This window comes from Chenopodium album, chromosome 12 (assembly GCF_948465745.1).
Source record: "Chenopodium album chromosome 12, dcCheAlbu1.1, whole genome shotgun sequence".
Taxonomy (NCBI): domain Eukaryota; kingdom Viridiplantae; phylum Streptophyta; class Magnoliopsida; order Caryophyllales; family Amaranthaceae; genus Chenopodium; species Chenopodium album.
This window is the reverse complement of record NC_137845.1, coordinates 52,696,451-52,712,241: the sequence shown is the minus strand read 5'-3', so window position 1 is coordinate 52,712,241 and position 15,791 is coordinate 52,696,451. Positions and strand designations below refer to the sequence as shown.

Here is a 15,791-nt window from a genome sequence, read left to right as displayed (position 1 = left end):
CTATCCAATCATACTAACACGACACTTGGTCCTCTTAAATTTCTTAGAAGATGTTCCTTCAAAAGGAACCAACAAATCACAATTAATTTTAGGCTTCCAAGTCCAAGTCTTTATAAACCCAAATAACTTAAACTTGGTCTTTAAGTACAACTGTCTTTAAGTACAACTTAACCTTAATCTCATAAGCCCCAATTTTACTTTGCTTTTCATAATTAGACCTATCTTCACTCCCAAGTACCATAACTTTCTGCCCCTTAAAAAATAAAGGACCATAATCCTTGCTACTCTTTTTCCCTTGATAAAAAGTAGGGCCTTTTGTAGTACTCAACCTTTGGCCTTCATAAAAGGCACTTCCTTCAATTGCATTGTAGTATACCTCTATGTTATTATCGGGGTTTCGAACAGTGAAGTTCACGGCAAGGTTGTAGTTGAGCACGCGGTAGTTGTTGGTGAGATTGAAGGCGGTAAGGGAGGCATTGGTTGCATCAAATTTAACCGCTTGAGGTAGCCAGACCTGCCTGAAGAGTAACGTGAGTATAGCGAATAAGCCGCTAGAGAAGGTGAGAAAGAGCATGACCTTGCAAATGCACCCGGCTTGGCAATGACAAAGGCAATTACACGAGCAACAAGCCCCTAGACCACAACAACATGACTGCCTCCCGGTTGGAATTAAGGGGTGTGCTGGGTTAAAGGGATGCATTAGCTATTCGTTTCGGGGCTAATTAATTAAGTGATTAATTAGATGTTTTGGAAATGATGATGTTATAATAGAATGTTTGGCAAATTATGAAGGGGCATAGAATTTGGGAAGAGTACAAAGGGGTGCAATTAAGAGGTTAGTTATATGTGTGCAATTCATTGGATTAGTGAAATTATATATAAGTTTAGGGAATAATTTTGAATGAGAATGTCAACTAGATTGAGATAATGGGGTGCATTTCTTGCTTAATAATTTCTAATTACAAATTACATTAGTAAACATAATTGGCAAGTGGGCTACTTCTTTGCATATATGAATATACTAGTTTAAGGTCCCGTGCAATGCACGGTTTTACTTAATCAAATTATGAATTACAATGTTAATATAACATAAATATATTTATATATAAAAAAAAATTAAAACAAATACTTGAATTTCTTTTCAAAAAAAAATAACTTGAATTAATATTATATTGTTATCAAAAGTTATTGATTAATAAACATTAAAAAAAAACACTCAAATTTAATGGTTATACTGTTTATATGAGAATAAAATTTATGTTAATTATAACCCGTGCAATGTAATTATATACCCCGTATTTCCCTATTTTGCTGGCATGTTTTGACCGGCACAATATTTTATAGCATACTATAACCGGAAAAATGTTTTATACAAATTTAATTGACTTAACTTTTACGACAATTAATAATCAAGGTTTTTTAATTTTTGTTTTATATTTATGTTTATAGTTATTGAATTGTAGTGTTATAACTATAAATAAATCAAAAAATTTATAGTAAAAGCTAAAGTGTCTAATCCTGCTTGGAGCAAAAAAAAAACTTTCAAGGAAAAAAATACATTGTAGAATGATACGAAGTACGGGATTAGTACATTATTCTAATTTAATATATTACCTTATATGTTTGTTTATTATAGAAAAATACCTATTATAAAAATTATAAAAAATATGCATATAGAATACATTTCGAATATAATTGCCAAATTGAAGGTTAAATATTATAGGTTATATAAATTGATATTAATGAAGATTTTGTACAAAAAGAAAAAATAAAAAGGGAAAGAAAAAAGTGGCGGGAAAATTTTTAATCAGAACATGACAAGTGTCATGTCAGATTCGCCTTTAGTATTATGTAATTGATGGTGCATCCCCTTGTTTGCTGAAACGCCCATATAAATGTAGTGAGTTTCTAGTGAAGTTTTGATGCTATACACAATAATCAATGGCCCTATTTGCCACGAATTATCTTTCTAACTTTCTTTTTTCAATTATGACATATACGACAACCCTTACTACTGCATATAAAATTATAAACACTAAATATCAATAGTTCCTAAAGTAGTACTAGTTTGAGAATTTACGTCAAAATCACACATCTATTGGTCTTATATTGTTAATAATTCTTGACTATTTCTTTTAATCTTTTTATAAGCCGTCCTAGGGACACATGAAATTTGAAATGAAAGATACATGATTAAAATTAGGCGTGTCATCTCTAAAGACTAGGGATAGGAATGTCTGACAATGTGTTCAAATCATAACAAATTGAAAGACAGGATTATATTCTAAATTAGTTCAACACGACAGTGATCTGAAGTCCTTGGTAGCCTCAACAATTTCTTGGCCATCCATAGTTCTACCTCCATCTCCATGTTGCAATTTTTGTACAAGACCAATGATTTCAATTCTATGGCATTTTTAAGTAGATACTCCAGTAAAACGAACTCTCTCTCGTTGCCAGAAAAGTTAAAACTCTCTTTTAAAGTGTACATGTTTAAGGTTAAGGTAGAGATGTTGAACTTCCTTCAGTATAGCAGCACTGATCCATACGTCGAGGTCTGAACTTTCATAGGTGTTCTGATGACACTTCAAACCGAATTTTTCTATAGGTGATTTTTGGTGCAATGCCAAGACAAGGTATACAAACTTCTTAAAAGCTTTCTTTTCGAGCTTTTCGTTCCTCTTCAGTTATTGCATTATTAGTTATTGCAGTTGAGTCTTCGAAATAAAGATTGGTGGTTAACCGGAAAAGATACTTCCATCGAGTTGATAATATGCTCGTACCAACTGCACACTTTGTAGGAAGAAATGAAAGGATGTGAATGCTCGTACCAACTGCACACTTTGTAGGAAGAAATGAAAGGATGTGACAGAGTACTTGATCAGGTAATCCACTAATTCTATCCAATGTTTTATCTTGATCAAACGATTTGATAACAAGTTTACGACAGTCTGTTCTTCGATGATTCATCACTTGGCAGTACTCTTCCTGATCCTGAAATTAAGCCAACAAGATAGAAAAATACAGCATAATGTAGAAAGAATAAAATGTAACCTTCAATGAATTGTTTACAATTTGCTAAATCAACAAGGAGTCATATTAAGCACAAGGAATTAACAAGGCAAATTATTACTCCGTATTGTACATTTGTACTAATAATTGTTCTAGGGTGACTAAAAATCGACCATAGACAGTAGATATAATAAGGTAAATGAGTTTTTTTTTTGTACTACAAAATCAAGTAACATTTTGCAAAATTACCACTGTCCTGTTACAATATTACCACTATATATTATTACTCGAATACTCGAGGAAGAATGTAAAACATTAAGGCACACAACTATAGCATAGATCCGAATTTCATACTCGGAAGATCCAACTTAATAATGTATCTAGTTCAACCAAACAAATACTCCGAATTTCATAATATCAACAAGTAACATTAAAAGTTTTTGTATAGTCCTTCAGATCATTTCCAACAACTTAAAGCACATCAAATAATTCCTTATTTGTTAGATATGTATGACGGAATAATAAGAAAGATATACAGATTATAGATAAACAAAATCAAACAACGTACAAGTATTCAACGAAGAATAAGATCAAAGAGAGTGTACCTTATAATAGAAATTTTAAATATATTCCAAATTTTTATGATATCAATTGTGAAATGTAACTAAACTTAAGCTTTAGTGAACGCCTTGTACTAGTAAGCGTAGATATAAGATAGTTACTCAAGAGCCATTAGCATTAAAGTGATTCTCTAATTCTTAACAGTTTCCAATGCTGATCAGTTGAAAAACCAAAGTCCCGAGATTATTTTGAAAGTTTTGCTCCCTTGCTCTACTCTATACGGAGTAGATGGACAATTGTCTTTTGGCCTTCCTAACGTTTATTGAAATATTCAAAATCTTCATTGACTATATTTATTTTATAAGTCTGTTGTATAAAATATACGAAGTACGAGTATAATTTAGCTTAAATATTACTCTCTTCGTCCCTAAATTACATTCCTGGTTTCTATTTTGAATATTCTAAAATTACATTCCTTCTTTTCATTTTAAGTAAGTTTTTTTTTTTTCAAATATCTCAAATCAACTCTTTTTTTCTATTGTATATTTAATGCTTTCTCACTCTTATTATCCTATTCTCACTCTTATTTTCTCTCTCCATCATTTTTCTCAAGATTGTACTCCCATAACTAATCTAATGAATATGATTGGTTCTTAATTTTCAATTAGAAGCATGTTATTGGTTCTTTTTTTTTTTTTTTTTTTTTTTTGCAAAGGAATAATGACATGGCATCATTAATCATTAATCTATCTTTGTTTTATTACATCATTTAATGTTTTGTATTTCCCATTGAAATATTTCATTATTGTTATTTGTCTTATTCTTTCCTCCTTAATTCCCGTGTAATTTTACAAACAGGAATGTAATTTAGGGACGGAGGGAGTACTCCGTAATTTTTTTTTTTTTTTTTACACATACTCCGTAATATTTTCAAACTCCTTATATATATAGCTTTAAGAATTATATGGGGTCAATAGATCATTCCTAAAATTGGAGTACAAATTATTACAGTATGAGAGTTACACTCCAATTTTAGGGATTAAGATGTATTAGGAATTCCCCTCGTGAGAAGGGTTTGCTAATGTTTTTCCAGGAGCGGAGCTGAACTGAACTGAATTGTCTTTTCTTTTTTTTTTTTTTTTTTTTTTTTTTTTTTTTTGTGTTCCACCCGATTCACCCTTTGGGCTAATTCGGATTTGGGGATCAGTTCTGGGTGGTTAGGTTCCAATCCCCTTTCGATTATTGTTGCAGGGGATCGAACACGAGTCCTCCCTATCAAGTGTAATCCCAATCACCACTACACCAACAATCAATTGGTATGAACAGATTTATCTTAAAAAACATTAGAGTATTGTGGGCTTCAACATCCAAATTAAAGGCGACAACCTCTCAGTCATCAATTTCGATGCATGCATTCATAATATTCTCAACCTTTTGAAAGTTAGAGCATTCATCTTCTCTACTAAGAGGCAAATCAAGTAGCATTAAGTAACGGGTTTTGCTATACATAGCCCTAAGGGCTATGCATAAGAATCAACAATTTCATATCATTAATTCTATTTTTCTTGTTCCAATGGAATCTTATAATATTATTAATCCAAAATTAATCCATCCCTAAAATGTAATTAATACTTTTCTAGTTTTCTTACCTACACACTTGATTACCATGAAAATGTTTTTTTTCAAAAAAAAAAAAAAAAGTTCAATATCATCATCTTCTCTCCAGTCCAATCTATCTTAAGATGGATTCAACTGGTTGTTTGGGTGCCGAAGATATGCGAGATCGTATGTGGCACTTCTAGTAAAATACCTTTATTTGATATGTATGAATGAAATATTTTGAACCAATGAAGATTGGCTAGGCATGGAAATAGTACTCCATAGTTTTGTTGGATGGGACATGGGAGTACGTAAAAACAAATTAAAAGCTTGAAAAGGATGATAATAACTAAGTTTATCTTCTAATAAACCAAATCAGGCGTATAAACAATTTTTTTTTAAAAAATAAATATCTTAGCAGCACACTAATATATTGCAGTTTGTCCACATAGTATTATCTAATAGATGGTTTGGTTGCTATATGTTGTTTCTTGGAAGAATGTGGGTAAAAGATTGACTTGCACCGTGTTTATTTAGGATTTTAATACTACTAATTTTTTTTCTTTTTTACAGTATATATAATTTTCTATTGGTATGATGTTAGATTGTTAGTGCTTAACTAATTAAATAAAATACAAAAGTTTAATCCTGAAAGGAAAAAAAATAAAAAAAAAAAGCTTTAATGGGTTAATAAATGCATTTTGATAATAACTTATCCCATAAACAATATTACATTAAATTAATAACAACTTAAATTAATAATACTATAAGATTCCATTGGAACAAGAAAAATAGAATTAATGATATGAAATTGTTGATTCTTATGCATAGCCCTAAGGGCTATGTATAGCAAAACCCTTAAGTATAATTCTCACCTCTAGCACATTTAAACTTCCCCTCATAAAGAAGGGTGTCGTGATGTTTTTTACTTTCTCCATTTCTTTTTAGTTGACACGTGTCTTTAGTCACGTTTGTCAATGTACAAATTCAATAATTTATATCTTTAATTAGTGATAAGCAAAAATTATAAAAAATTAATATTTGGAAAATATATATTGTGACAAATCTAACATCTCACTTGACTATATTTTAAGGGAGGTATGTGAATAGTGCTAAAGTCAAAACGTGTCAACTAATAAAAAACGGAGGTATTATTTTTTTTCATACTTATTAAAAAAAAAATTGTGAGCCTGAACGTTATTTGTACATTATCTTTTGCCATGACATATTGCCCACTTATTAATGTATTTGAACATTTTGTACTAGGTTTAATAATTATACACTTGTGGGTTGTGGACTTGTGGGCCTGTGGCAGTCTATATACACACATTTTTTTTTTTTTTTGAGGGGATATACGCACAAGTTAGATAAGCTAATTTAAGCACATGCACAAGAACAAGATTAGTGTTCTCAATGGTGCAGAGGATGGACCAGATGCAACTCATGACGCAACCGCAGAGGCAGTCGAAGAGACAGCAGCAGCCTCCGCAGCTTCGGCCGCCTCGCTTACCTGGTCGATTGTAGGAGCGAGGCGGGGGTGGGATTGAGGGGCCGTAGTATGCCCCGTTAAGTTCGGGTTGTTTTTGGTACGACATTGTTTATTAGCACGGGTACACCCTAGGATTGGTATCGAAGTTATTGATGTGTGTTTTTTTGTGGTGTTGATGGGAATAAAATGAATTGGAATTGGGTGGAGTGGTGATGAGAGGGGGTGTGTGTATTTATAGGGGAATTTGAGGGAGTGGAATGGGTGGACGTTGAGCCGTCAAATGGAGAATGGATAGATTGAAATTAAAAAGGTGAAAGTGAAGAAAATTGGAAGTGTTTAGGTTACACGGTTAACAAATACGAGTAACGGAGGCGTGATTAAATTTATAATGGTTTTACGCGTTATTGTCGTTTTAGTTTTGCAGGACCGTTATGGGTCGGCCCACTTACTTCATGGAATATCTCAATTTGATAGGTATGGCTCATAAAGTTAATCCGCTTTAAGCTTGATAAAATTTACAGAATGAGATGTAAAAAGTTGACCCTATCTAAAATCCATAGTGAATTTGTGATTGATAATAAAATCCCAAATATGATTACATTAATTGGTTTTTTTTTTTATTATTATTATTAAATAGTAAGGATCTATTCAGATCTCAATCTCAAGAGATATTTAAAAAATCTTTAGGTTTCAAAAAAAATCCTTACTCTAATTACCCTCACTTGGTAAGATGTCTACCTTAGATTTTAAAGATCTGAAGCAAAAATCATATCTAGTGAATCAACATTTTATTACTCATTGTTGTTTTTATTGGATACTACGTATATTCTTTAGAAATACTTTCTCCGTTTTTTTTTATATATAAGGTAGAGTTAGAGATTTTCCACTATTCATATATCATCATTGGCTTAATTTTCTTATGAATTTATAATATATAAATATGATAATATAATGTGTTGTTGGATTTGTCATATTCATAATGTTTAGAGCATCAACACTCGTGGTATAATTTTATACCACGGTGTAAATATTCATCCAAAATATGATAATTTTTACTACAATGGTGGTGTAAAAGTATACCATGGAATGGTATATACCATCCCATGGTAAACATTTGCTTTGGTCCCCGTATAACATAAACCAACCAGGTCACGCGCATGTGGCCTGGTTATCATGTATCTTTTACGAGTATATTTTTTTTTCAATTGCAATTTAAGAAAAAATTATAAAGTAAATAATTATGAAAAAATTACCATTAATCATAATTTTTCAAGACCTACACATAGGCACCCATATTGATATGTTTTATATATTTTTTCAAATTCACTTTTTACTACCTAAATTGCTTATTTTATTTAATTAACTTTACAAACATTAATTAGTTATTTTCAATAATAAAATAAAATATAATTATAATTAAATTAATTGTATAATTAAAACATATAGGAGAGCGAAAGTGTGGTGGTAAACTTTTTTTATATCATGGGTGGGGTGATTTTTGGAGAAAGTATATTGTATTGTGGTATAAATAATGTGGAGGAGTGAGAAAGTGATAGAGAGAGGGGGATAGTATAAATTTTTATACCATCAGTGATGATGGTCTTAATCTATCATTAAAAATATTGATAGTCAAAGTTGTGTCTCGACAAATGTACAAGTTTGACTCTAACTTATTAAAAATACAGAGGGAGTATAAAGATAGTCAATGTATGAAAAATTAATAAAGATAGAGGGAATATAATTAGATACAAGAAATAGGAAAAAACTCGATACTAGAATCTCTAGAAGCTAGAGGGAAGCTCTAATCACTTGAACTAATTCTCATTCACTCCCAATTTTATATGATATTCTTATCTAATGTTGGTTTATTGAGATTAAAAAAACTACAATGTTATAATAAAATTTTAATCTCGAGTCTAAACAATTGATAATCTATAGTGCCTTTCTATTTTTGGAGTATAATGAATTTCTATGAACATCAATTGTTCATCATGATTGATGACTCAAGCAATAAGGACTAGTAAAACTAGTTAGTCAGAAGGGTGATGAATGCGATTCTTATTGTTTTTCCCTTGTATACACACTTTCCTTAATAATCATCTGTTAATTAAGTAAACGGTGCATCCAATTACATGAATACTTTCTAGATGAGTTCATGTAGATGTGCCTCTTGAAATTATTCCTTTTATGTTACGAGTTTACATGGAACTACTCAACCTAATCATGGAATTACAACACAAATTCACACGGTTGCTTATTATATGCTTAGTGATGTTGAAATTTCCTTCAATGTGAAGCATAATATATTATATTTAGTGATTTACTACTAGTATATGATATGATATTTCCAAGTATCTTCTACTATTCTACAAGACTTAGCCTTGGCTGCCATTCAATTCAATACATTGGCTTGGCTTTAAGTCAAATAATCAATATAATTTATGTTTATTATTTAAGTATAAAGTTCATACTTAGTTGACTAAATAATCTGAATTGGAGTTCTCTACCAAGGGCATTATATAATAAGCCTTAATAAAGAAGAAATTTTAAGCAAACCTTATCGAGCAATAGAAGAAAAAATCAATTATGTTTCCTTGATACGGAGTATTTATGAGATGTATTACTTAATAGAATTTGATCTCAAGTCTAAACAGTTGATAATCAACGTCCAGGTCATGTTGGACTAGAGTATCCGTTAATTGGGCCAAGTTGCACTATCACATCTACTACATAATAATTTTGGCATGCTAACCTTAAGACGTAAATTAAGCAATATTTTTCAATTTAGTGCAGATGAGCCACAAGAGCAATACAAATCAATTTATTTTCAGTAAATACTCCACACAATTTAGTGCCGAAACCATTCTTTGTAACTATGAACTACTCTGCATAACCTAGCTTCAATAGCAATATATAGGGCATGTTTAGCAACCATGGCTTCCGCAACATCAACTTCGAACTTTCCCACCAACTTGTCACAAGTCGCCACTAAGACGTCACCAACATTGTCCCTCAAAATTCCACCTAAGCCAATAAAATTATCATTGAAGCATGCCGCATCCGAATTGATCTTACAGCATCCATTTTCAGGAGGCTTCCAGATTTTGTGGACTTGATTCGAAATTGACAACACATAAGGAATATTCTCATTACCTTTCTCATACTCTCCTACCAAATACAAGGCTCAACTGATAACATCTTGCATATACACAAATTATTCTCAAAGATGCCTACATTCCTTTTCAGCCATATATCCCACAATAAGCACCAAAAAATGTCCCACAAAATTTTCTCTTTGTAAGTGTTGAGGAGTTGAGTGCACCAGTCATAAAAAGTATTATCACCACACTTGATAGTGTCTAGTCGTAAGGGGGAGAAATACCAAATCAGCTTTGCTTCATTGCACACAAGCAAGGCATGGTTCAAAGTCTCTGTATCAGCACCATAGGAGAGGCAAATATCATCAGTGCAAATACAGTGAGACTTCAAATTCATACGAACAGGGATGCTATTATGTAACACTTTCCAGCCAAAGTGCATAATTTTGGTTGGAATCCTAGCATTCCATAAACGATCCCAAACAGCATTTACAATGGGAGCAGAAGACGAAGCCCTGTCATATCTCTTTGCTTGCAGCTCAACGTAGTAGGCACTCCAAACAGAAAAATTCCCTTTCTTCGAATGATACCAGGCCCAATATCCATGTTAACATAACAAGCCAAAGGAATTTTGATAATAGACTCAATCTCCCATGGAGTAAATAAGACTTCAGCCTGTTGGAGTCCCAAACTCCATCATTAATCAGATCATTCACGAGCACAGGTTGGTCAGGAATCTCAGCTTGTTTAGAGAAGACACGGAAGTCAGGCAAACCTATACCCAGGGGTCCTGCCAGATATTAATTGTAGAGCCATTACCCACCCTTTTGTAAGCACCTTTCCTCACCAAGTCACGAGCTGAAGTGATAGACCTCCACGTGAAACTTGCGTTTGAACCCACCTTTGCCTTCATAAAACCAGTATCAAGGAAATACTTTTGCTTGAGAATTTTGGCTATAAGAGAGTGAGGGTTGTTCAAAATCATCCACACTTGTTTGGCAAGCAACACCTTGTTAAAAAATTTCAGATCACACATCCTCAATCCTCCCTCTATTTTTGAGAAGATGACATGATCCCAAGCTATCCAAGCTGTCTTCCTCTCCTCCTTCTTTTGACCCTAGAAAAAATTCCGATAAAGTCTTTCAATTTCATTTAAGATGGAAACCGGAATATTAAAACACTTCATAGCATATATGGGAATAGCATAAGCAACAACTTTGATGAGAATCTCTCTACCAGCTTGGGACAGAAAGCCTCCTTTCCACCCTTTCAATTTTTTCCACACGACCTTGAATGGAAGAAAAATCTGTCTTTTAGTTCCCAAGGTAAGTCGGAAGACCCAAATATTTTTCATGCTCCTCAACTACCTTAAATCTTAACTTCATCTGAAGCGTATGTTTCTTCTCTGGCTCTACATTTCTGCTAAAAGAGGCTTCAGATTTTTCCATGTTCAATTTCTGTCTGTAAGCAATCTCATAGGTGGAAAGAACATCAAGAACATTTTCAACCTCTTCTTCATTTGCACAGGGAAATAATAGGCTATCATCAGCGAAAAACAGGTGAGAAAAAGGGGCCACTTTCTTCCCAATCTTTATTCCATGAATCAAATTATTCTTTTCAGCATCTCTAAGAATAGCAGAAAGACCTTCAGCACAAATAATAAACAAGAATGGAGACAACGGATCACCCTCCCGTAGGCCTCTGGAAGGTAAAAAGTTCCTTGAAGGTTGACCATTCACAAGAATAGAAAAGGAGGGGGTTCTAACATAATTCATCACAGACTTCAAGAAATTACCCGATTTTATCATCATTTGTTCCAAAAAATTTCATTTAACTCTATCCTAGGGCTTACTCGTGTCTAATTTTGAGGCCTAAAAACCAGTTTTGCCAGTTTTCTTTTTACGGAGATAATGAAAGCATTCGTAAGTAACCAAAATATTGTCAAAAATCAATCTACCCGGAATAAGACCACTCTGAGACTCATGGATGATATCAGGGAGTACTAATTTCAGTGTGTTAGCCAAGACTTTAGCCACAATCTTATATATCACATTACACAGACTAATTGGTCTAAAATCTACAAGAGATTCACACTTCTTTTTTTTGGAATTAAAGAAATATAAGTCTGACTTATCAGACCAATATCAACCCCATTATTCAAAATATTCAAGACTCTATCAATCACATCAGACCCGATAATATTCCAAAATTTCTGATAAAGAGAGCGTACATACCATGAGGGCACAGAGATTTGGTAGGATGCATTTGATTAAGAGCATTGAGTAACTTCCTCCACTTTGAAAGGAGCCGTAAGACACCATGGAATTAGTTAGAGTGTGGTCAACTTTGTCAATAACGGGGGAGGAATCAACCGGGTTTGAAGTGTCAAAAAGGGACTCAAAAAAATTGACAAAGACTTCAGAAATTTGCTTTTCATTATCATCACACACAATTCCAGCTTCATCTGTAATTACATGAATATGATTTTGATGCTCCCGTTGTTTTGCCTTTGCGTGAAAAAAGCTTGAATTTTTATCTTCATTCTCGAGCCAATCTTGTCTACTCCTTTGTCTCCAAAAGAGTTCCTCCCTTTCTTCTAGTTCGTCTAAACGATCATCAATAGCCTTCATACTAGCAATGTTCTCCTCTGTTTGATCACTCTCCATTGACGCTGCCATTTGTTGTTTGCAGCTTCTCAACTCCTTGGTAAAGTTACCAAAGACGTTCTTACTCCAAGAGCTGAGCATCCTAGCAGTTCTAGTGATTTTCGTAGAAATATCACCACCCTCCTCCCATGCTTTTTGCACTACTTTAGGACAAGCAAAGCCACATTTCTTCGAATCTATACAATTTAACCCAGTCTTTCTTCTTTGACACACTGACCCTATCCTTGGTACACAATAAGATGGGAAGGTGGTCTGTTTTTCGCTTCTCAAGATGAGTAACATAAGACCCTGAAAAGCGATCCCGCCACTCTTGAGTAGAAAAGTTGCGATCAAGTCGTTCTTGAATGTTTTCTTCGTCGCCTTTGTTATTACTCCAAGTAAAAGGGTGAGCTATGGAACCAAGATCGAACAACTTGCATTTTTCCGTAGCCTCACGAAGTATAGCAGCCTCATTGAAATTGAAATTGAAATTGAAATCTGACCCTCCCTTTTTCTCCGTCGACCATAACATTAAATTAAAATCCCCTCCACATAGCCAAGGAACATGATTTTTAGATTAAAGATTCTCAATAAGAGTAGCCATTAAGTGTTTTGTTCATCCTCTGGGTGCCCATTCCTGTAAACCTCCATGAAAGAAATTGGTTATCTTCCCAATCATTCCTCCACAATAATGCAATTCCACCACTCCTATGCCTCCCAACACCAGCACATCCTACAGCTAACATACCATTATACTTCAACTTAACTCTTATTTTTTCCATCTCCATCTCATTAAGTTTTTCCTGAAGGAAAACTAAACTGGGGTTTTCAGAGAAAATAATTCTTCGAAGGGCTTTAATTGCATGAGGGCTCCCTAGGCCCCTACAATTTCAGGCTAGGATGTGACTCATTGACCACCGAGGGCCCAATTTGTGGGGCCCGCCACTTCTTGAGGCGATACATTAATTTGCATCTTGTTTTCCACTATGTGCTTTTTAAGGCTGCGTGAGAAGTCTGTCTCCAAAGGATCATTAATATCACGTTCAACCTCTCGTTCTTTTCTGACTGATCCAGTTAGTGAGGTACCCTGCTGTCCAGAAACTGAATTGTCTCTGAGATTCCTTAACTTGGAAATCTTCACACTTCGAAGGTGATGCGCACAGAAGGCATGTCAAGAGGAAGATCATTCACCTCTTGAGTATTGTGGTTTGGAGGAATACTACTCTCTACATGATCATCAAGACCAACATCATTCACATCTACTACCTCATCTTCTTTTGCCGCCAAATATCCAACTTCACTTTCCATCTTCTTTTGCCGCCAAAGATCCAACTTCACTTTCATCTTCTCTTGAGAGTTCTCGGCCCCCTTTAAAATATTCCATTCCTTTAGCCTTTTTGCGACTTCTTTAACTTGCACTTTCAAGGCATGCTTATAGGCAGGTTTGGGTTTTGTGATAATTAGAGTGATTTAGCACATGACTTTGCCTCAACATCTCTTCCAGACTCATTCTCTAAGGTAGATTTCTTCCAAGGTGGGGCCTTAAGCCAACCTCCATAAGATAAATGAGAAACATTCTCATCAATAAATCACCACAGTCCTTAAAGCATCAATAACAATGAACCCAAAAAATTATTTGGGTTACTATAGCATTTTAATAAGAATAAATAATTGAGAGAGAAAGGAATAGTGTCATGAACAAAAACAAATGGTTTTGTTTTCCAAACCATTTGTATAAATTGTTTGGTGACAAATCATCAAGTCTATGATTATTATATTGTAAATTATATATGTATTTTAATTTTTAATAAAAGATAAATTGAGGTGGGGTAGGTAAATAGTAACATGAATAATAATTATTTTTGTTCATTGTTAAGAAGAAGTTAGAAATTAATTGTTTGGTTTAGGGGTGAAAGTTCGGACTTCGGTTTTCAAATTTAAGAACCGAAACCGAACCGAACTACCTTTCAAACCGATCCAAACCGAACCGTATTATTTCGGTTTTTAAAGGGAAAACTGAACCGAACCGAACTTTTTTTGGGCTATACTCGGATAACAAAAATAATTCAGATAACACAATCAATTTGATAATAAAAAATACAACCCTAGATTTCAGAAGTCATACAATTATACAAATGCATAATTTTTAAATTATTTAATCTAGATCTCATATATACAAGTAATACTCTATTGAAAACTAATTCTAAATTGCTTGTCTTTTATTTCTGCCTTTTTCCTCTTTGGTTGTAACACCTCTTTTGCATTAAAAAATAAGAAAACTGATTCTTAAAAAAAAAGGAAACAAAAATCATAACTTATATAATGCGACTGATGCAAAGGTGGTCGCCGCCGCCATCGCCGACTCGCTAACTCGCCGCCTTGCTAACTCGCCACCTCGCCGATGAAGATGGTCACAGGTGACTCCAGTGAGCACTGAGCAGAGCCTTAGAGGACTAAAGGAAATGATTCAAATGAATTGCCAAAGTTAGGGTTTGGTACTTTGGTGTAGCTATTGTAGTCGTGTGAGTGAAAAATGAGAGTGAGAATCTAAAGAGTGAAGAGTGAAGGCTGAAAGGAATAGAATTTTAGGGTTTTGCTTTTATATATAAAGGGAAAAATCCGGAAATGGGCTATAGGCTATTGGGCATTTGGGCTGGATATAATAAAGGACCCATGGCTAAAATTTCGTTTCGGTTTTTGGATTTTTTGTAACCCAAAACCGAAACCGAACCGAAATCTAATTTGTTTTATTTTTTTAAACCGAACCGAATTGCTAATTCGGTTCGGTTTGGTTTTCGGTTTTTATCCATATCATTTTCATCCCTAGTTTAGTTAATGCATATGAGAGTGAAATTATTATTTATTGTGAATAGTAACTATTTCGGGAAAAACAATGGGACCTTCGGCAAGGTCCTTCGGAGGTGGCTGAAGACTGGGCTCGGTCCAAGTAATGTTGGGCCGAGGATTTCCTGCACAGTAAACACACGTAAACTAGCCTCGGGGGTTGTGCTGAGGAAGGCCCCTCCGATACCGAAGTCATTACAATGTGTAGAGAGAAAGCTATGCAAGAGAATTAATTGCTTGAGGCTTGATGTGAATGAATGTAAAATAAGACAATTGAAACCTTTTATACCTTCGCACATAAGGAGAATTGGGCCTAAAATCAGGTGGGCTTGCTACAATGACCGGACCTTGACTTGACATGAATTGGAGAGTTGAACCTTTTGACCTTGGGCTTATAATTGAATCATTTATGGACCGGGCCCAATTAGGCTAAATTGGACCCAAACAACTTGCCCCCCAGACCCGATTTGGAAGTATGACGGGTAGGGTTTTACTTAACAAAAAGGAGGGAAGTAAATGATTTAATTAATCCAAAAAATTTGA

The 15,791-nt window shown here is 33.9% G+C and overlaps 1 protein-coding gene and 1 pseudogene across 1 annotated transcript; both read right to left on the bottom strand.

Moving 5' to 3' along the window:
- LOC145571342 (NDR1/HIN1-like protein 3) lies at window positions 1-6,868 on the bottom strand (annotated as a pseudogene).
- A 2,500-nt stretch (window positions 6,869-9,368) lies between these two features.
- LOC145570612 (uncharacterized) lies at window positions 9,369-14,963 on the bottom strand. Its single transcript, XM_081629741.1, has 2 exons — window positions 11,994-14,963; window positions 9,369-10,876 (listed from the first exon to the last, which is right to left on the bottom strand). Exons 1-2 carry the CDS (start codon window positions 12,705-12,707, stop codon window positions 10,535-10,537), a joined length of 1,056 nt encoding a protein of 351 aa, XP_081485867.1. The 5' UTR covers window positions 12,708-14,963; the 3' UTR covers window positions 9,369-10,534.
- Window positions 14,964-15,791: the final 828 nt, after the last annotated feature.

Bases quoted from the DNA above. Each gene is read 5' to 3' on its own strand.
- LOC145570612 (XM_081629741.1), bottom strand. From the start codon at position 12,707: ATGTTACTCATCTTGAGAAGCGAAAAACAGACCACCTTCCCATCTTAT. The intron at 10,877-11,993 runs GTATGTACGCTC...AATTTTTTCTAG, and splicing joins CAAATCTCTGTGCCCTCATG to GGTCAAAAGAAGGAGGAGAG.